Source organism: Leptonychotes weddellii, chromosome 9 (genome assembly GCF_054177405.1).
Source record: "Leptonychotes weddellii isolate Sample4059 chromosome 9, ASM5417740v2, whole genome shotgun sequence".
Lineage (NCBI taxonomy): Eukaryota > Metazoa > Chordata > Mammalia > Carnivora > Phocidae > Leptonychotes > Leptonychotes weddellii.
The window spans coordinates 85118881-85140015 of record NC_138377.1 but is presented as its reverse complement, the minus strand read 5'-3'; the positions used below and the strand labels follow the sequence as shown (position 1 = coordinate 85140015).

Here is a 21135-nt window from a genome sequence, read left to right as displayed (position 1 = left end):
CTTAACGACTGAGCCACCCAGGCGCCCAGTACTTTTTTTTTTTTTAAGATTTTATTTATTTATTTGACAGAGAGAATCACAGCGAGAGGGAACACAAGCAGGGGGAGTGGGAGAGGGAGAAGCAGGCTCTCCGCCGAGCAGGGAGCCCGACGCAGGGCTCGATCCCAGGACCCTGGGATCATGACCTGAGCCGAAGGCAGATGCTTAACGACTGAGCCACCCAGGAGCCCCTATTTAATACTTTCTATAAGGACATTTGTAATACTACAGTGTATCACCTGGGTTTTTTGAAGGCCAGTATTTTTCTACATTGAAGCCTGAGGTTCCACTGTCTATAGCTTGGACATTTCCCACCCACATTAAACTTTACTGCTGAAAACTCTTCATGAGACAGTGTCTTCTGCATTATTGTACGTTGCTTTTCTTGGCTCTGAGACATTAGGCAAATTATTTATTGAGGGTTTATTTTTGTTTAGGCCCTGCACTTTTACCTACATTCTCATAGAATTTTAAACAACCTCTGTGGTATAGATTGTTTTCATTCTCATTTCGTAGTTGAGAAAACTAGAGCTTAGAGAAATTAAGTAATTTGGCCAAGATTATGTAACTAGAAAATATCAGAGCCTGCATTTAAACAGACCAGAAAGGAACATGGGGAACATGTGTTCTACTTTGGATATGTTATGCTACCTTATGTTACTGACAGAACTTGATTGAAAAAGGACTCTGGCTAGAAGGATTTCAAAAGAGTTTTACTAAAGAAGTATGATGTTACATGACTAGTATAAGCATTAATTTATTTTCCACACTGGTAATATATGTTCATTGTAGAAAAATCATAAAAATACTGATGAGTAGAAGTAATAAGTTAAAAATCATCTGTATCTATTTAAAGTTTCAGTGGATTTATCTATAGTTTTCCGATTTGTTTTTAGGATCTCTTAAGCCTTGACTTGTTTTCCTTGATTAATACAAATTTTAAGTGGTAATTTTTTAGAATTACTTTGATAATTTAAGATTTAGACAGTTGGTTACTCATGTCTTCTTAAAATCAACATTAGCTAAAAAGCGATTTTTTTTCTGCAATCAAATTTGAAAATTTAATAGCAGCTGTACCAATTGAGATTGGGGTGGTTTCTTTTTTCTTTTTTTAATAAGTGATTTTTCTATTTTTAACCTGTTTTCTACAAAGCGTAGCTCAACTCCCATAGCAATAACCTCTCCTTCAAGGATAATTAACAGTATAGGAGCAAGGAAGCTGTGGGAGTCTTACTTGTGATTCTGCACCGTGAAGCAAGACAGGAAACCTCTCTGGCACTTAGCCAAGTATGTCATTAGAGTATTTGGTATTAGAGATATCTTGTCACAGAGTAGATCATATTTGTGTTTTTATCCCTCTTCCTTCCATATCTAGTTTTCAGGTTCTACTGCTAATGTCTCTTATATGTGTTCCCTTTTCCTTTCTCGTTGCCACCATTCTGTTTTAGGCCAGCATTGGCCTCCTCTGTCGTCCCCAATTCAGCCCTAACCTTGCCTATTTCTGTGATTTTCCTGCCACTTTAGGCAACCCCAGAGTCTTAACATTCAGAGTTCTCTTTAGGATTCAACTGAAAACCTACTCCTTTGATGAATTCTTTTAATTTTTGCTGTTTCGAGTTATATTCATTAGGAGAACTTAGACCTTTTGATTACATGGATCAGTAAACTACAGAAAACATTGGGAGAGGGGCATGGGGACAAGCAGAAGGAGCTTAGTGGCTAACTTTATTTTGCTAATGAAGATATGAGGAGAAAAAACTGTAAGATCCACTGTTTTATTACACAGAAGACAGTCTGACATCAAAGTAGGAAGGACAACCTTGGAAGAATAAAGAATAAAGAATACTCTAAAGTTTTATAGGGAAAGTTTACTCCATTAATCCTATAGGTTCATTTTAATCCTTGCCCTTAAGACTTTTTTATTTCTACATTGTCATAGTAAATAGTTATTCGCATGTGGAAATTTCTCTGAATAGGCTGTAAATTTGAATTTTGGATCTGAATTTTTTGTACCTCATAACACATAGTGAAGTGCCTTGCATAGTACCTTCATAAATGTTGAGTAGAAGTAAAATAATAGAAATAGCTAAAGTTTAGTTTAAAAACTTACCCTCTGGCATCAAATTTATTGCTTGGGCTTATAAAATAGAGTAGAGCATTTGACTTTTGGCTTACTTCTCTTAGAATCCAAGCCTGCAATTCCATTCTGCCATTTCACTGCCATAGGCCTTTATTGACTAAATTGAATAAAAGGTAGTCAGATTAGATACTGTTCCCTTTGGAGAATGGCAGCATCTAGGACTTTTGACTGGTGGAAGTATCTACACGTAGTCATATCCAGCTTTGAGCAGCTGATAGATATATAACTGATTACTGCTTTTTCTGTAGGGGTCTGATATAGAGATGGTGAATTCTGAACATGGTACAGCCAGAGACAGCTGTGAGCTCGCTCCAGAATGTACATCTTTAGAGCAAGAGGAGCAACAAGTATTGCAGTCAGAGCAGGGAGGTAAGATACTAAAAAGAGTCTGATTTTTTTTTAATAATAGGATATGTGAACGACAGTATGAATCTTGCCTTTTTTCTAGGTGGGCAGCCTTTCTAGCTAATCTAAATGATCAGCTCACTGAATGACTAGAATATTAGTGTGGATTAGGTAGTGTTACCAACCTGCCCAGGGGTTTGCTTATTTGCAGCTGTAGTATATGTTTGGGCCTCCGTATAACTCTTTCATACCATAAGTGTAACCAGTAACTAGATATTACTAATCTTGATTAAGGCTAGTGATGTACAAAATAATTAATCATAAGGGATTTACTAAACTCAGATTCTCTAGTTATCATCACGCTTCAAATTACTTTTGGTTAGAGGTGGTAAAAGGCATTTAACTGCTGTACTCTTCATTTTTAAATTACCTCTTAAACTTTTTTAAAAACCGCATTGAAATGTAAACAGAACATTTCCTCAGGAGAATAAAGTGGATGTGTCATGGCTAGAAATACGATAGATTATACCTGTTAATCTTGTTTTCAGCCTATGTATTGATTATTCTCGTTTGAACAGTGATTCTCATCTTTGATCGGTCAGAGATCTCCTTGAGAATCTGAAAGCTGTGGATGGTTTCTCCCAAGAAATGCACATACTCACATATGTGAAATTACTTCCACACTTCCTTGGGAGTCCTTGGACCCAAGTCCATCTTTGTTAAAGAGTCTTAATTTCAGATTAATATGCTGTTAGGGGCTTTGTAACACATACAAATGGGGTAGTTTTTCTTGTTTTTTCTTCTGTTTTTTTGGAGGGGCTAAATTATATGAGAAAAATACACATTCATGACAGAAAAAAATGATGAGCAAAAAAAATTTTAAGTCACCTTTAGTTCTTTTTACCTGGCAGTAACTGCTATTAGCATTTGGTGTGTGCTCTTTGCTATGCATAAAATTTATGTTTATCATATTGTTTTAATATTTTTAATTTCAATTAATTTTATAGCCTTTTTCATTAAAAATATAATTTTATGACCTCTAGTTTTTTTGTACATTTTTTTCTTTGAGGAGTTTCTTATAAAATATATCTGCTATAGTGATGTTTTCTTGTTTTTCTGTGTTCTTTTGAATCCTTGTTTTATATAGTCCTTTTTATTGCAAAGAATTCATAATTTGAAGCTATAGTTTTGATTCTTGTGTTACTAGTCATTAGAATAGTGCTACTTTTAGAAATTCAGGAAATGTACCATCAGATGTCTGAAAATTGGTTTTCCATATTAACAGGTTTTTACAGACACCCTGGATTCAGGACTTTCGTATTGTAAAGTAGAGATTATGTTTACTTAGAGATTTATATATTTTTTTTTAGTAGATACTAAATGAATTCAGTATCTGAAATTATCCTCTGACAATTTCAAATAATTATATTTGAAATATGCAGATCTTTTTAGCAACGGTTTGCAGTTTCAGTTAAGAGAAATATTTTCCTAGGAGTATTTTTATCTATTGCTATCTCTACTGAAGGAATGAATTATTTCAGTAAAGAAAGTGTTATATAAAATAATTTAAAAAAAAGACATTTTGGATTATGTTGAAAATACTATATATAAATCAATTACCAGAGAACTTTTTAGCAGTGGTAGTGTATGTGACATTTAATTAAATCCACTTTAAAAAATTAGGACTAGATTTTATGTACTCAGATTATAATCTGTGTGGACTACAAAAACTCAGTTGAGTGTAATTGACTTGATCTTTGCTTTATATCAGAGAGTAGCCAGAATGACACAGTGTTAATGGGAGAAACTGCTTATCCAGCTTTGGAGGAAACGAAGTCAGCACTTGAGGTAAACTTGTGTTGTACTCTGTGGATATACGATAAGGAATATTCCTTAGTGAATACTAAGGAATAATTAAAGCTTCCATTTCTAGTTGTGCATTTTTTTTCTCTTTGAATTATAAACAACTTTTATTAAAAATTTTGATTCCACAGATTGGTCACTTTTATGATTAGAGTTAGTGTCTGTCTTACAAACTCTTAAGTGAGATGTCTTTTAATTTACCAAAGTAATTACAAAAGTAATTTCTATTCATTTACTCTCTAATAAAATTTTTTTGGGGAAATAGATTGCATTCTTGAATTATATTGAGAAATTATTAGGGTTTATCTAAAAAGGAAGATTCGTTTTTAAATTTGAGAACAAACTAAATCTTGTTTTTTGATGTTTTACTTGACTTCTGGATAAAACTAGATTAGATGATTTTTACATGGCATAGCTATCGAAGTTTATTACTTACATAACCAGAGAAATTTGTAATCAGTCTTATGGGCTTCCTGACTACAGAGTTAGGCTCAAATAAACCCGTGGAATTAGTGAGAAATGAATCCTCTCTTTTTCTGTTGTCCTTGGTTTTTAAAGGTGAGTTTGTCAGCTTTTGTAGCCTACAATGATTAGGCACATTGATCTAATGCCTACAAGGATTAGTTTGATCTAATTCTGAGAGAATCGCCAAGGGGTTTGATGGTGTTTTCAAACTAAAAGATGAGCCTGCTGTTGTAATCTTTGTCTTTTGGGCAGGACTCCTCTATCTTTTATTTTAAGCCGAAATTACCATACTACTTAAGTGCTGTTGTATACTTTGAGCTACATAGAAAATACAAGGCTCTTAAATAATTGTTAAATTTACTGTCTTTAAAATTATTCCTCAGAGAGAAGAAAAGTCATCTGAAGACAATGTCTATTTTGGAACTGTCAGTGATGATTCTGATATTGTTACCCTTGAGCCACCTAAGTTAGAAGACATTGGAAATCCAGAAGCTCTAATTGTTGAAGAAGCACAGAGTCCAGAAGACTTTAACATGGGCTCTTCTTCCAGCAGCCAATATACATTCTGTCAGCCAGAAACTGGTAAGAGCTGTGTAAAGAATACACTGATAGAGACTCAAGGTCTCCTATGACCACATTTTATAAAATGGCCAAGTTTTTAATATATTTGAGATTTTTTGTAAAATCTACTGTTCTATCTAGTGTTTTCTTAGATTGTAGGTCCTAGAGCAGAATTGCTATAACAATAAATACCATCTTTTATTAAGTAAACAATGAAAATTATCTTCAAGGAGCTTTGTTATTACCTGAAACACTCTGAAATGCATTTGATATATTTTAGATATTTAAGGGTGGAAGATTGAGCCATTATAACTAAAAGCAGGAGAAAGTTAAGATTTCTACTTAAAATGGTGCAAATTTTATATTCTAGAAATTGTGAAAGAAGCTTCTTATTGAAGTCTGTTAGATCCTTTCAACTGTTGGGGCACCTGGGTGGCTCAGTTGGTTGAGCGACTGCCTTCGGCTCAGGTCATGATCCTGGAGTCCCGGGATCGAGTCCCACATCGGGCTCCCTGCTCGGCAGGGAGTCTGCTTCTCCCTCTGACCCTCCTCCCTCTCATGCTCTCTGTCTCTCATTCTCTCTGGCGCAAATAAATAAAAATCTTAAAAAAGAAAAAAAAGATCCTTTCAACTATTAATCATTTAACAAACATTTATTGAATGCTACTTACGTGCTAAACAGAGTTCAAAGAGCTGGCAGTACATCAGTATCCCAAAGCCCTTGACCTTTGTATCTTTCATTTTAGATTGAGTTATGAAAGTGTGTCTATTTTAAGTCATGTTATTAACGCACTTAATGCCTACTGTTCAGACAGTGATTTGGAGGTTAAAATGTGAGTTCCTGAGCTAATTCCTTTCTATATTTCTTTGACTCAGCTTGAGGGATGTATATAACATCTTTCAAGGTGGACATAAATATTTAGACACAAAGTTACTGGGAAATAAAAGAATCAAAGCTATCATTAACTCACAGTTTTTAACCAACCCTTGTAACTCAGGGATGAATTGGGACAAAGACAAGTTGGAACACTGCTAGTGATTGCAAAAGTTCCTAATTTGATGCAAAAATAAGGACGTGTTTATTTCAGGTCATTTTCTTAGAGTTTACCATTCTTTAATATTTACATTTGCTAGAATCAGACAATGGAATTTCTGTTATTCCACTTCATGCTAATAAAATGTCAAGTAGAGATTTTTAGCTATCTCATTTAATGGCAAGTTATTTTCAATTAGTATATCAGATTTCCTATAAACAGGAGCTTAAAAACACTTTATTCAAATATTTAAATACTCATCTGGCATTCTTAGTGGTCAGACTTTGCCAGAATGGTTTACATAGTATATTTATTACGAGGACTAATGAATTGACTTAGAATCTTTTTTGTTTATCAGATTTTATTTTATTTGTTTAAATCCAGGATTCACGCTGTATTCAAGTAGTCTTCTTTCTTTCCTTCTTTCCTTTATTTTTTTGGAAGACTATAGATGCTGGTTTAATTTGAGAATATTCATGGGCCAGAAAAAGTAGTCACATTGAAGCAGGAGTATTGCAGAAGGGTCCAAGCAGACATTTAAGAAATTGATCTACAAACTTAATTTTTTCAGGGACTTGGACACTTCAGAGCTCATTATTCTGGTGTTTATCTCCTTTCTGAACTTGGACTTCTTGGGGATTTTACAGTTTCAGTTAAGGGAAATATTACTAGGAGTATCTTTATCCATTGCTATCTGTCCTGAAGAAATGAATTATTTCAGTAAAGAAAGTGTTACATAAAATAATTTTAAAAAATTGAAAATATATAAATCAATTGTCAAGAGTCTTCATTCTCTCTCACCTATTTTTTTGGTTTGTTAATCCCCTACTACCCATTGCCTGGGTTTTTGAATTTTCCTTTCCTTTCTTCTCTATCTCTGTAGGATTTCAAGTTTTTTCTTCTTCTAAATTAGATTCTTGTGGCAATATACTCTTTGTTCATTTAAGGAAGCTATCCACTGCCCCCGTACTGGACTCTCCCCAAGAAAGCAAAGTTGGTAGTTGTGGAAAAGTTTGTATTGCATATGTGTTTTTTTTTTAAAAGGCGTGATTGTTCAATTTTGATGGAACACAAATAACAATGTTCAGTGATAATTAAAATAAGTATTTTCAATTCTCTTTTTCCTTTTTAATCTTTATAATAAAGCTTTATACATCTTTTTTTCCTGTTTATTCACAAAAGAAAGGTGGTGGGAGAAGCTGTGGAAGATTCCTGAATGCATAAGGGGATGGGATGATCAGCTGAAACCCCATGTTCCTAGCCAACTCGCTTTCCAAGGTGGTGTGACTAAATCCGATCAGCTTTTCTAGAGCTGAGTGTGCCGAGTCACATTTACTATTTACTTAGTGCTTTAAAGATAACTGTTGTCATCTGTGATACTCTAAACTGGTGTTCAAACTGATCTTGTAATAAAGCTGGCTAAGCTTATTGCATGCCTTTGCCTTGCCTGCATCTTGGACTATGGGCCGAATTAAGCTTTGAAAGAAATTTAGAACTCAAAATATTTTAGCTATTGGATGTATGGGTTAAAAAAGACGGAAGCATTAGATAAGGATATGAATTTATTAATATGGATTAGGCTGGCTTGTTTACTTAGAATCATAATGAAGGCAGTATGCTAACGTAGAATTAAATTTATTTAAGGAGTTTTGACAAATGGTTTGTTTTTACATTTACCCATCTTAAATACTCCAGCCATGATCTTGAATGCCTTTGTATTATGTAATGCTTTGTTTAAGTCTTCCTTTCTTTCTCTTTGTCCAAGAAATGTAACCTCACAGCTGAGGCGACGGCATCTGGGAAAAACTAGTGATCAAGAATAACCAGATAAACATGATGGGCATAAGGGTCATGACCAAAAGATCTTTCAGTGGCATCTGTATCACTAAATATTAGGAATATTCCTTCATTCAGTAGTTCTTTTTATCTTTGTGTGTGGTGTTGTCGGTGTGAAAGTTAACTGAATCCTCTGTGGCCCATCTTTAAAAAGTACTGGCTGCCCCAAGTCACCAGCTTTCCTGTGGCATGGATAGCCTGTCGTCTGAAGAACTGTTTTGCTTTTCTGAAGCATGTATGTTTGTTATTGGGAGCTCTTTGTTTCAAATTGAGGTTCACATTTTACTGTTGGTGCTTGCTTTTTTTTTTTTGTCCTTCTAACTGGCCTGTGGAAATTATTACTGAGCCATCTAACTTTCGGTGTCAACATGTAGTTTATTGATTGATGGAACAGTGTTAACAAGTTCTACATTTGAAGAAAACTGAAGGTGATTTTGTTAGTGGATATATTACCAGGACTTAAGATTTCTTACGGATTTTGTTGTTGTTGTTTACTGTTCTTTTCATAAAGGAGCAGCACCAGACTAGTCCTTACTATCGGAGATAGCTGTTGTGTCACTTCCTCATGCTGACATATTTACTAGAGGGTAAAATTCATAACCTTCTAGTAAGAGTGGCAGTCGAAGGGAAGGGCTCATCTGACTTCTGGAAACCTGTGTTAAACTATAGTGCTGTGAATGTTGATTGTGGACTCAAAAGGATGGAAATGAAGCTAGGGTCCAGATACACCCAAGAAAACTTTTGGTAGTTACTGTACTTTGTAAGTCACAGGAACTTTTCGTATACCTCCCTGTGTTCCTTAAACAGCTGAGCTTAAATGATGTCTATTTGAAATTGAATGAAGAGAGTTTTTTTCTTTCCAGAAACAGTATCTGTTTATGGCTGTAATAGCAAAGAAATTTAATAGGCTATGAGAATGATTGTTCTAACAGTGTAAACTATAAGAGAAGTTTAAAAAATAAAACCAGCTAGACTCTCAAAGGCACAGAATATGATTAATAGATTCTTATGTATCACAATTGAAATCTTTTATGTTTTGGCTTTATGTTGATAAACTTGAAAACTTGAGTTTTTATTTGTGTTGTTTTGTTTTTGTTTTTGGCTGTCTTATGTAAAAGGGCATGTAGGGATGGCATTGATTATTCTAAATCATATTTATTGGAAAAGCTATTCTAAAATTTTTAATATTTACATTTTTCTTTTTAAAATAGTATTTTCATCCCAGCCTAGCGACGATGAATCAAGTAGTGATGAAACCAGTCATCAGCCTAGTCCTGCTTTTAGACGCCGCCGCGCTAGGAAGAAGACTGTCTCTAGTTCAGAATCTGAGGAACGGCTACTCCCCGAACAAGAAACTGAACCCTCTAAGGAGTTGTGTAAACGCCAGTTCAGCAGTGGTCTCAATAAGTGTGTTATACTTGCTTTGGTGATTGCAATCAGCATGGGATTTGGACATTTCTATGGTAAGTGTTTGAAAATTTGTTACATGTAAACAAATGGTGTGTATGGGCACTTGGCTAAGAGAGGAATTCTGGAATCTGTTTTTAGTGTCATCATTAAATATATGTCCTTGGAAAGCTTGCAATCTATTTGAGCCTCAGGTTTCTCATTTGGAAAATGGGGATAGTGCTACCTATCTCACAAAGCTGTTTTCCCTTAGGTTAGGTGGTATTTAAGAAATGTAGGGATTTTTAGCATGCATGTTTGTTTATTTTTTTATTTTTTTAAAGATTTTGTTTATTTGAGAGAGAGAGAGAGCAGAGTGAGAGCGCACAAGCAGCAGGGAGGGGCAGAGGGAGAGGGAGCAGGCTCCCCGCTGAGCAGGGAGCCCCATGCCAGGACCCCAAGATCATGACCTGAGCTGAAGGCAGACGCTTAATGACTGAGCCACCCAGGTGCCCCTAAACTTTGCTTGTTATTATCCTTACTAGTATTTATGTATATTATCTTTAATGCAAAGCCTTTTAAAAGTGTCTTAGATAAAAAGAGGAAGGAATTCCATGTGGTGTAATTTTTCACTGGGGAGCCTAACTGATGAGTCTTATTTAACATGTCTGTTTGTACAAAGATTAGACTGTTTGAGAACTGAACATTTCACACTCATTCACACACTCTGTATTAGAATTTTGAAAACACACTTAAACGTTTTAGATCTTGTCAACTTTACAAATTTCAATTTGCCGTACATGAAGTACTTCTAGGTTTTTGCTGATAGGATCCACAATTTAACTTTTGGAATATTCCTGTTTTGCTAGTTCCCCCTTTCAACAATGTCTTCCTTATGCAAAAATTGAAGAGTTACATGTACGCTTTGTTAATATGTGGAAAAGATACATTAAAAGCATACATAGTGTAATGTTAGAATAAACAAGACATTCAATACTTGTTTAAAGTCAGAGTCAGTAAAATGTGTTTCTTCTTATTTAACTTTATATTGATAAAAATGAGCTTTTAGACTCCTGGTGGATGCCTGCTTGACTTTAATGCTGAGATACTATAATTTGTATCCTCCCTTGAAGTTTATTGTAATGAGATTTGACTTGAAGTAATATGCTTACTTTTGTTTATTATCTAGCTGGAACAAATGTATGAATGTATTTTTGAGAGTGATCTTTTTCCCCACAGGTAAACATGGAAGTAACAAAGGAGAAGGTCTTATCTTAATCTTTTTTTCTTATTAAAAAAATTGGACAGTGATTTAATGTTGATCCAGATTGCATTAAAACCCCATCAATTGCATGACCTTTAAGTATTTTATAGAACAATGTAGAGAGGAGTGCTCTCAAAATTGAGAAATTGCTGCTCTATTTAAGATTTTGGTTACTTGTAAAATTTACTTTAATGATAATATCTAATAAAACATTTTCCTATACTTTTTAAAATTATCTTTTCAGAATATGAAAAGCCTGGGTAATATGTAATAGTTTTGCATGGTGATGAGATTGGCTCAGTGAACATATAAAAACTGTTAGTTTTTCAAGGGCACTGTTTAAAGGACATCATGTTTTTGTCTTAATTCTGGCACTGATCTCAACACTTTAAGAGCTCCTTTGAATTGATTTCAGAGCCAGTTTGAATTTCTCATGCACCATGAAGTTAGTCACTGCATACTCCATAATCAATCATTTGCTTACTAATTATTTAACAAAAACATACTATTTAAGTGAATTACTCAGAACATTCGCCAACCTCAGCTCTTTATAAATTTGGAGAATTAGATCTATCCCAGAAGGAGGGGAAAATTAGGATTGAGGGTAGTAAAACAGATTACTACAGGTATTTGGTACTGCTTCAGGTACAAAAGTTAAAAAAATCTTCATGTATGAAGCACCTGTCTTCCTGATGCTTTCTTTACATTGTAGGCTATCCATATTCTAAATCAACAGTGGAGTTCAGTTGATTCAATTTTCTCATGGAGTTACTTTAAGTATTGATAGGCTACCCTGCTCTTCAGACACTGTAACAGAATGTATCTACAGTGCTGAGTTATGTAGCACAGAAAAGAATCATAGCTCAAAAACTATACTTACTGAGTCATCCTGGAGGTGGTAGGATTTGAGCAGGGTCTGGTCTTATGCTTATGCTAGGCAGAAGGAAAGTGGAGCATTCCAGCAATAGAGAACCTGACAACCTTAAAGTAAACTTTGCTGGGTTTGGGAGCAAGGAGAAAACTGGACTACAGCAGAGTAGATAAATTAGAAATAGTGGAGTAAAACGTTCGAGTGTGTGGGCTGGTGTTATGTTGTAAAACATCTTGGAATCTGGGTAAGAGTTTGATTTATAGAGTAACCTCACGGTAATTTTAGAGGAAAAGAGCAAGGAGGCATATGGTATGGGAAAAATTAAGACAGTTAAGAGGGTATGTAATCCTACTATTTGGTGATCAGGCGTTTACAATTATAGTGAAGATGGGGTTGAAGAGAAGGTTAGTGAAATAAGGGACACTGAAGTAATAATGGAAAACATAACTTTGAGCCAGGATACTTACGATATCGGTGGTTTACTTTTTAAATTCCAAGAAGTGTGCTAGCTGCTTTATTTTTGGAATTGGGGGTGTTTCTAGGAAAGTTTTGCTAGATGATAAATAGATGGTGAGCACAGTTTGGTTTGTTTTTATCCAACTTTATTCTAGAATGGTTTAGGGCAGGTGTTAAGGTTCAATTTTTTTCATGAAGCCTCCCCCAAAATTGTGCCCAAACAGGCAGGTGGATGTATTGGCCGGAAGCTCTGGTAAGATTGGACTCAGAAGAGAAATCTTAGAGCAGTGGTAACAAAAACTGGGTTTTTATGATTAAGATAGGCAGATCTGTAGACATGACAAGAAGGCCAAAGATTGTACCTTGGGTGGTAACACTTTGTAGTTAGGCAGCTAAAGATGTAGGAAAAAAGCCCCAATAGTTATTAGATAAAGGCCACATAGCCAATATATGTTATGTGATAGTACTGCAAATTCAGATCTCAACACATACTTTTAGGTTATTTTCCAAGGGGTAAAGGAATTCATCCTGTCAGCAGTTTGAAAAAAAAGAGGTTTTCTGTTATTCTGGGAACATTTAAAAAAATCTGAGATTCTTTTGAGTAATATTGAGACAAATTTGCCATGCTTTTATAAATTGGAAAATTGAAAGAGAGGAAGTGAACGTTAACAGAAGAGTATCATAGCTGGTAACAGTTGTTTGTAATTTGGCAAAAGTTTTCTTTAGTGTTTTTCAAGATTATTGAAGAAATTGAAAGTTAATTTTTTTTAGCAGTAGGGGAAGAAATAGTAAGCTATCATTACATCCTTTCATTACAAAATCCTGTGACATCTTAATAATAATAGTATGCCACTTGGTAGATGTTAAGGTCAAGGTTGCCAAATGCCTTTTGCTTTATTTTTGATTCAGTGTGTGTGTGGTTTGTTTTTTTTTTTTCTCTCTCATGCATGAAGCATGTAGCAGCATGTGAACAGCATGTCTTGGCAAATTAACATTTTAGTTTTTAGGGTGAAAATATAGGGAATCCTATAGTTGGTTTAAGATTTATCACCGCAGGGATGGGGGTGATGGTACTCTAGGACAGACCTAACTAATGCAGAACTCTTAAACGATTTGGCTGTGAGAATAGTGAGTAATCACAGCCAGTTTTTTCCTTGTTGTACTTTATGGGCTGTGTTAAATCATTTACTAGGCAAATAGAGTGAGAAAAAAGAGACATTCTTATTTTTCCTTATTGACTTACATCCTGTCAATAGATTCCATGGTTTGTTTCTTTCTCTGTTGAAGACAACACTTTATGTACCGCAACAATCTCTCAAAAACAACAAACTTGAGTGCCCTCGATATAGTAAGATTAAAAATATAAGCTTTTTTTATTTTTTTAAGAGTAACGTAGGTTGGCTTGTTTTAGTCAAAAGGATAGTGAACTACTTAAATGTCCCTTGGTGTATGCTAAATAAAAAAAATCTCTATATATTAACCTACTTGGGCTGATCTATATTAACATCCATCCACCACCATTTGATGAATGACACCATGAGATTTTACTTAATTTTTTGTTTATATAATCAGAGTTTTTATAGAACTGTGAAATGCTGGCCTTAAAATGATCCTATCCAGATTAATCAGTTAAATATATACAGATTAAGTGTTTTATTATATGTTTTAAAATATTGGTCACCATAACATTTCTCATATATATATATATGTGTGTGTGTGTGTGTGTATATATATCCCTAATAAAAATTTTCATTTTTCAGGCACAATTCAGATTCAGAAGCGTCAACAGTTAGTCAGAAAGATACATGAAGATGAATTGAATGATATGAAGGATTATCTTTCCCAGTGTCAACAGGAACAAGAATCTTTTATAGATTATAAGGTATGTACTACTAACAAACTTTATGAAAAAGAATTGTTAGCCAATAAAATTATAGGACTATTCAGATACGAGTACAAAGCAGATTAGTGAGTCAGTAGTAACAATAATACTGTAATTGTTGATTACTTACTGTGTCCGAGTCATTGCGAGTACCTCACATATAGTATTTCTCTTATTGCTTACCATAGCCCTGTGAATTAAGCAAGTATTAGCTTCATTTCATAGATGGGAAAGAGGTTCAAAAAAGTTAACTTCTCGGGGCGCCTTGGTGCCTCAGTCGTTAAGCGTCTGCCTTAGACTTAGGTCATGATCCCAGGGTCCCGGGATCGAGCCTCGCATTGGGCTCCCTGCTCAGCAGGAAGCCTGCTTCTCCCTCTCCCACTCCCTCTGCTTGTGTTCCCTCTCTTGCTATGTCTCTCTCTGTATCAAATAAATAAATAAAATCTTTAAAAAAAAATAAAAAGTTAACTTTTCCAAGGCTAGCAATTGGCAAAACTGAATTTATCTGACTTCAAAGATGTTATTTCTAACTACTATAATTAACATTATTTTTAATTAATAATATATATAGGAAACATTATTAATATTATTTTTACAGAACTAACAAAACATTTTCAGTCAGTGAGAAAAAGGAGAGTTTGTAGCCTCTCTCTAAGATCTTTCCCCGATCAAGGGAAATAATCAGCCAGTCCTTTTTCTTCAGTTTCTCGTTGGGTCTGATGGAAAAGAGAGCATGTTATACTTGCCTCCCTAAACTCACCTAATATCAGCAGGACTGTGCTGTCCATTAACACCTGTGTGGGTTTATGAGGACCAGTGTAATAGCTGGTCTCTTCTCTGGTTCTTCACAAGAAGGGTATAGGGCTTGTAGAAAAAACTCAGGTAGAAAAGTAAACAGTTCCTTTTTCCTTCCGTTCCCCCCAAATTTCCCTCACAATTTATGTATTCCTTATAGGGTTATGATTATATTTCTTTAGAAGACAGAATCCCACTTGACATCTGGATTATGTCTTTTTTCAGGCAGGGACTACTGAAGTTATTTGTAAATAGTGTAGTTTTTCCTACCTTGATCAAAGGATGTTATAAAAAGAGTAGGCATTTTCTTCTTCACCACCATGGTTTCTGGTTCCATAGGATGATGTTGGCTTTTAGGAGACTGACTCTGCATAGATCTTTATTGAGTCAGTTCTTGTAGGCCTCTTACCTCCAACTATTAAATGTGGTTTGGATTTTGAAGCTTCATGGGAGACCTGCCCAGGATTTGCTTATCAGGCACTTCAAGATTATGAAGTTTACTGAATGCAGAATATACCCTCCGATCATTCTGTGGTCCCTTGTGCTTTTGCATTTAAAGATAATGCTACATTAGCCTGTACTACTCCATGGTCCACTTCTTTTATTTATTTATTTACTTACTTACTTACTTACTTACTTACATATAATGTATTCTTTGTTTCAGGGGTACAGGTCTGTGATTCATCAGTTTTACACAATACACAGCGCTCACCACAACACATACCCTCCCCAGTGTCCATGGTTCACTTCTGTTGGGTACTCAAAACTTGTTTTCTCTCCAGATGAAATGATTATAATGAAATTTTTAAACAAATTTCTTTAGAGAGAGACAGAGAGTACATGCAGGGCAGGGGGGTGGGGTGCAAATGGCGAGGGAGAGACTCCTAAGCAGGCTCCACGCTCAGCCCCAACTCGAGGCTCAGTCTCAGGATCCTGAGATCATGACCTGAGCCCAAATCGAGTCGGACGCTTAACCGACTGAGCCACCCAGGCACCCCTGATTATTGTGAAATTTTAAATTTTAATTTGTTCTTTGACGACTAATGAACCAGATAGTGAACCATCCATTTCAGATGGTTATTTTCAAGTGGAAATACTGTCATTTTCCTAAAGGACATTTTTCTTTTGTTTCTATATATCCGATTTTTTGGTCTGATTCAAATGGGATAACTGTAATGTCTGTGGTAAATTAAGTAAAATTTAAGGATCATTTGCTGATTTATATATAAGGTATTTTAACTGACTGGATAATGCTATAACCATTAGCCTATTTAAGCATATTGTTTAGTTTCTTGCTGTTTTGGTGAAAGTTTGTTACTAATATATATGTTGAAAGATATTCAAGGCTACTTTGAAATGCAGCAAAATTTTGTAAACCTAATTGAACATGGTTTCCTCTCTTTCAAGGGTGCTTACTTCAGAGTTACATTGCTAATCTGGTGATATTCTCTTCAGAAGATTATTTGAAATCGGTGAAATTAGTTATAAATGTTACCAAGATTCAGTCCTCTAAGAAGTGCTGAGAGAACTTGTAGGACTTACCTGAACTTACTTTGGGATGTTAATTGGCACAGGGTGAAGATCTTTCAGATAGGACTAAGATTACTGAAATGTTTTCCTTTCAAAGAGTGCCGAGAATATAAATAGAATTTTTTGAATCCTCAGGTCATCTCTAGCTATAATTTTCCTTTTTATAAAAGATCATGTCCTTCACCCAAGGGTCAGAGAAGCCTTTAGTCCTGCCTAAATTCTCTTTAGGAGACTTCTCAGGAGAGATTGGAGTTCTGTAGTCAGAAGATAGACCGGTCTCCTTTTCTCCTGACTTGTAAGTGGGCCTAGAAACCATTAAGGCTTTCATATGATTATGGAAAATAATCAGTAATCACTAATAAACACTAATCAGAAGTACCCCTAGCTCTATTTTAGAAATCTTACTAGGGATAAACCAGGCTCTAGCTCATTTTTTCCAGTTTTTAAATCCTTCCAGCATGCTTGTTATTATTTTGATGTAGCTCTGTGCTGTGCATTTTCTTGCATATGAACCTTGTATTTTCTGATTTTTATGTATTGAAATACATATATATATATATTCTACAAATATATATGTATATATATATATACACACTACATAAAGGATAGTCTCTGCAGAAATAGATACTAAAAATTTATGAGTATTGGTTACATAGGATTATGTCTTAAAGATTTGAATTGAGCTTTTAAATGAAGCATTTGACATTCTTCTTCTCTTCAAAAAATTTAGTCTTTGAAGGAAAACCTTGCAAGATGTTGGGCCCTTACTGAAGAAGAGAAGATGTCCTTTGAAACTCAGAAAAAGAACCTTGATACAGAAAATCAGTATTTAAGGATATCTCTGGAGAAGGAAGAAAAAGCCTTATCTTTATTACAGGAAGAGTTAAGGAAACTAAGAGAACAGATTAGGATATTGGAAGATAAAGGGACAGGTACTGAATTAGTCACAGAAAATCAGAAACTTAAGCAGCATCTGGAAGAAGAAAAGCTGAAGACACACAGCTTCCTTAATCAGAGGGAGACTCTTTCGGCAGAAGCAAAGATGCTAAGGAGGGAACTGGAGAGAGAACGACTAGTAACCATGGCTTTAAAGGTGGAACTCCAGCAGTTAAGCTCTAGTGAGTCATATGGCAACCCAGACTCTCCCAATGTATTGACTGAAAAAAAGGAAATAGAAGTCTTACGGGAAAGACTCACTGAGCTGGAGCAGAAGCTAAACTTTGAACAGCAGCGTTCTGATTTGTGGGAAAGACTGTATATTGAGGCAAAAGATCAAAATACAAAACAAGAAACCGATGGAAAAAAGAAAGGGAGCAGAGGAAACCACAGGGCTAAAAATAAATCAAAGGAAACATTTTTGGGTTCAGTTAAGGAAACATTTGATGCCATGAAGAATTCTACCAAGGAATTTGTGAGGCATCATAAAGAAAAAATTAAACAGGCTAAAGAAGCTGTGAAAGAAAATCTGAAAAAATTTTCAGATTCAGTTAAATCCACTTTCAGGCATTTCAAAGATACCACCAAGAATATCTTTGATGAAAAGGGCAGTAAAAGATTTAGTGCCACAAAAGAAGCAGCAGCTAAAAAACCAACAACAGTCTTTAGTGAATATTTACACCCACAGTATAAGGCACGTACACAAAACCAGAATAAAGGCCCTACTCTGCAAAGAGAGGGAAGGAAAGAAAAGCCAATTCACTTTGAAGAATTTAGAAAAAATACAAATTCACAGAAATGCAGTGCCGAGCATGACTGTAGTAAAAATTATGATTCTTTCAGAAAGTCTTGTTCTGGTGTATTTGAATGTGCTCAACAGGAATCCATTAACCTTTTTAATATGAAAGTGTTGAATCCTGTAAGGATAGATGAATTTAGACAGTTAATTGAAAGGTATTTATTAGAACAACTGGATAGTTTTCATCATTGGAAAGAACTTGATCAATTCATCAATAAGTTTTTCCTAAATGATGTCTTTATACATGATCAGAAGCTCTTCACTGACTTTGTTAATGATGTTAAAGATTATCTTAAAGACATGAAGGAATATCAAGTAGATAATGATGGAGTGTTTGAGAAGTTGGATGGATATATATATAGACACTTCTTTGGTCACACTCTTTCCCCTCCATATGGACCCAGGTCGGTTTACATAGCACCATGTTATTATAATAGTTTTTAACATTTATAGATTGGGTAGCATTTTTATCATTTTAACATCTTGGAATGTTACTATCCTTAAAGTACTTTTTGTAAAGGAAAAAAAAAGTGCTATTTGTAAAAGTACTTTATTGCCAGAGAATTTAGAATAAATTAAGTTGAAAGATACAATTTTAAGTTAATAGCTATTACAAACTGAAAATTTCATATGATCAGTTTGACTTGAGCAAATAGTTTAATTTCTGCCTTAAAAATGAGCTAAGGATATGCAAATCCTACTTTAGCCTCTTGTTTCTTTTCATTCTAGTTTATATGAAAAGATAATCATCTTAAGTGAAATGATTTTTCTTTGGTCTTTTATTTATTTACTCACTTTGGGAAGCTAGGGTGAACAATACAGATTTCAGTCCGAAATCAGAAGAGCTCATATGTAACAATTTGAATTGGCCCCCTTATTTGTCTATTCCATTTACCAACTAAATTATGATACTTAATACAGTTACTATACAATTATTGTTCATAAAGGTAGAGGCAAACTTAGTAAGCCACAAGTTATAATGTGTGTGCTTTATATACATAATTTCTAAAAATAACTCGCTTATCAGCTTTATATTCTGTAACATGAAACTCGCCTAATCTTCAAATGTTAGCTTTATTTTTTATCTTTGAGTTATATTTATCTTTTTTGAATAAATGTAATGTGTCTATAAAATAATGAGACTGATTCTGATGTCTTTAGTCTTCAAATATCTAGTGCCTAAATGAGCAAAACATTGTGAGGCTGCCCTGACAAAACATGAAAAATTCTTGTCATCAAGGAGCTCACAAGCTTTTGGAGAGTTAGGTAAATATAAGAAATGAAATGGAGGTATTGGAGGCACATTGTATATGGCGGCCTCAGCCTGGAGATGTTTGGGAAGGCTTCAGGGTGAAGTGATCTTTGAACTGAACTTTAAATTGGTTTTTGAAGGCGAATTGGGAATTTGCTAAGCAGACAGAGTAGGACATTCTCTCTCAAAGAGAACTTCATTTGCATAGATTTGGAGATGTGAAGACAGGCCACTTTAAGGAGGCAAGGTAGTGCTGGGGTATGAAAAGAAAAGATACAGATCTTTTGTGAAGATCTGAAGGACCTCATTTTGTGCTAAAGGACTTGCCTCATTGCATTTTGGATCACTGGCAACAGCCTGGAGGGTTGGTTGGAAAGAGTGAAGCTAGAAGCTAGCCGGTGGTCTTTGGAAAAATACAGACATGAGCTGATGAGTATCTGAACTAGGGTAATAGTAGGAGTGGGAAGGAGACAGATTTGAATAATATATAATTTGAATAATATATAATAAGTAAAATTGGTGGTATTTCTTGTGAAAGAGAAGTAGAAAGTAACAATTGCAGATTTCAGGGTTGGGTCACTAGTTGGATAGTGGCATCACTAAGATAAGGGATACCAGATGTTTTGGGTAAGGGGAATTGGAAAAGAGAATTGTGCTTGTAGCTACCTATTGACAGCCAAGTGGAAAGAATTAGTTGGCCATTAGTTACAGGACTCTTTCTAGCCCAGACTGTGTGTGTGTGTGTGTGTGCATGCGTGTATAGATTGTCTAGGCTGGGGGTGTTTTATCAGACTCCTGGGGCACACTAACACCTACGGGGTTGTAGAGAAAGAAGGCTGAGAATACCAGAGTGTGGCGGCAAGAAAATCCAAAGATCATCTCAAGTGAAAAGAATATATAAGTATGTCAAGTGCTTTAAACATTAAACAAGAGACTGGATTTCTTGGTTGGGAATTGGGTGGCCGTGAATGGCATTATGGAGTGTTTCAGTGAGGTAGTGACAGAAGCAGCCTGATCATAGGGAGTTTGGGGAAAGCAGTAGAAATAGACCTTGTTTATGAACCTTAGCTGTGGCTGTAGGACAGCAAAAAGAAAAAGAGACTTTATTTAGTTTGTAAGAGATACATACATATTCCAGCTGAGGGATGAAGCCAATGGAGAGGGATTGATTTTGAACGAGAGGAGAAATAATGGAAACACATCTCATTATTTTATTGTCACATTTCTATTTAATCTGTTGAGTATTTCCCCTTTTTGCCACTACAGTATGTTTGTCTATTTTTTCTGTAGAATAAAAGTATAATACTGAATCTTTTTGGTATGGTGGTGTTAGGATTATACTTCAGATTAACATCCTTTTTCAGAGTGTTCAGATAATAGATTAGTGGAGAAAAAAACATTAAAATTGTTTCTTGTTTAAATTTAACTCTAACATAGATGAAAAATGTGTTTACTGCTTTCAGTCGACCAGATAAAAAGCAACGTATGGTAAATATTGAAAACTCCAGGCATCGAAAACAAGAGCAGAAGCACCCTCAGCCACAACCTTATAAAAGGGAAGGTAAATGGCATAAATACGGTCGCACTAATGGAAGACACATGGCAAATCTTGAAATAGAATTGGGGCAGTTACCTTTTGACCCTAAATATTGATCATCATGATTAAGTTAAATTAGAAAAC

General features: G+C 35.0%; 1 protein-coding gene across 2 annotated transcripts; it reads left to right on the top strand.

Annotated features, from left to right (window-relative positions):
- Positions 1-2162: 2162 nt before the first annotated feature.
- On the top strand, positions 2163-21135 carry CCPG1 (cell cycle progression 1). 2 transcript variants are annotated; one of them, XM_081831107.1, is made up of 8 exons: positions 2163-2548; positions 4296-4372; positions 5236-5434; positions 7630-7725; positions 9495-9746; positions 14021-14142; positions 17198-18606; positions 20918-21135. In XM_081831107.1, the coding sequence occupies exons 1-8, from the start codon at positions 2443-2445 to the stop codon at positions 21105-21107; spliced, it is 2451 nt and encodes an 816-aa protein (XP_081687233.1). In that variant the 5' UTR covers positions 2163-2442; the 3' UTR covers positions 21108-21135. The 2 variants fall into 2 exon arrangements, with proteins under 2 accessions (XP_081687233.1, XP_030882555.2); XM_031026695.2 differs by lacking the exon at positions 7630-7725 and having other exon boundaries at positions 2176-2548.

Excerpts from the sequence above, each read along its gene's own strand:
- CCPG1 (XM_081831107.1), top strand. The coding sequence starts at position 2,443 with ATGGTGAATTCTGAACATGGTACAGCCAGAGACAGCTGTGAGCTCGCT. Across the intron at positions 2,549-4,295 it reads ATTGCAGTCAGAGCAGGGAG|AGAGTAGCCAGAATGACACA; the intron begins GTAAGATACTAA and ends GCTTTATATCAG. Across the intron at positions 18,607-20,917 it reads TCCCCTCCATATGGACCCAG|TCGACCAGATAAAAAGCAAC; the intron begins GTCGGTTTACAT and ends TACTGCTTTCAG.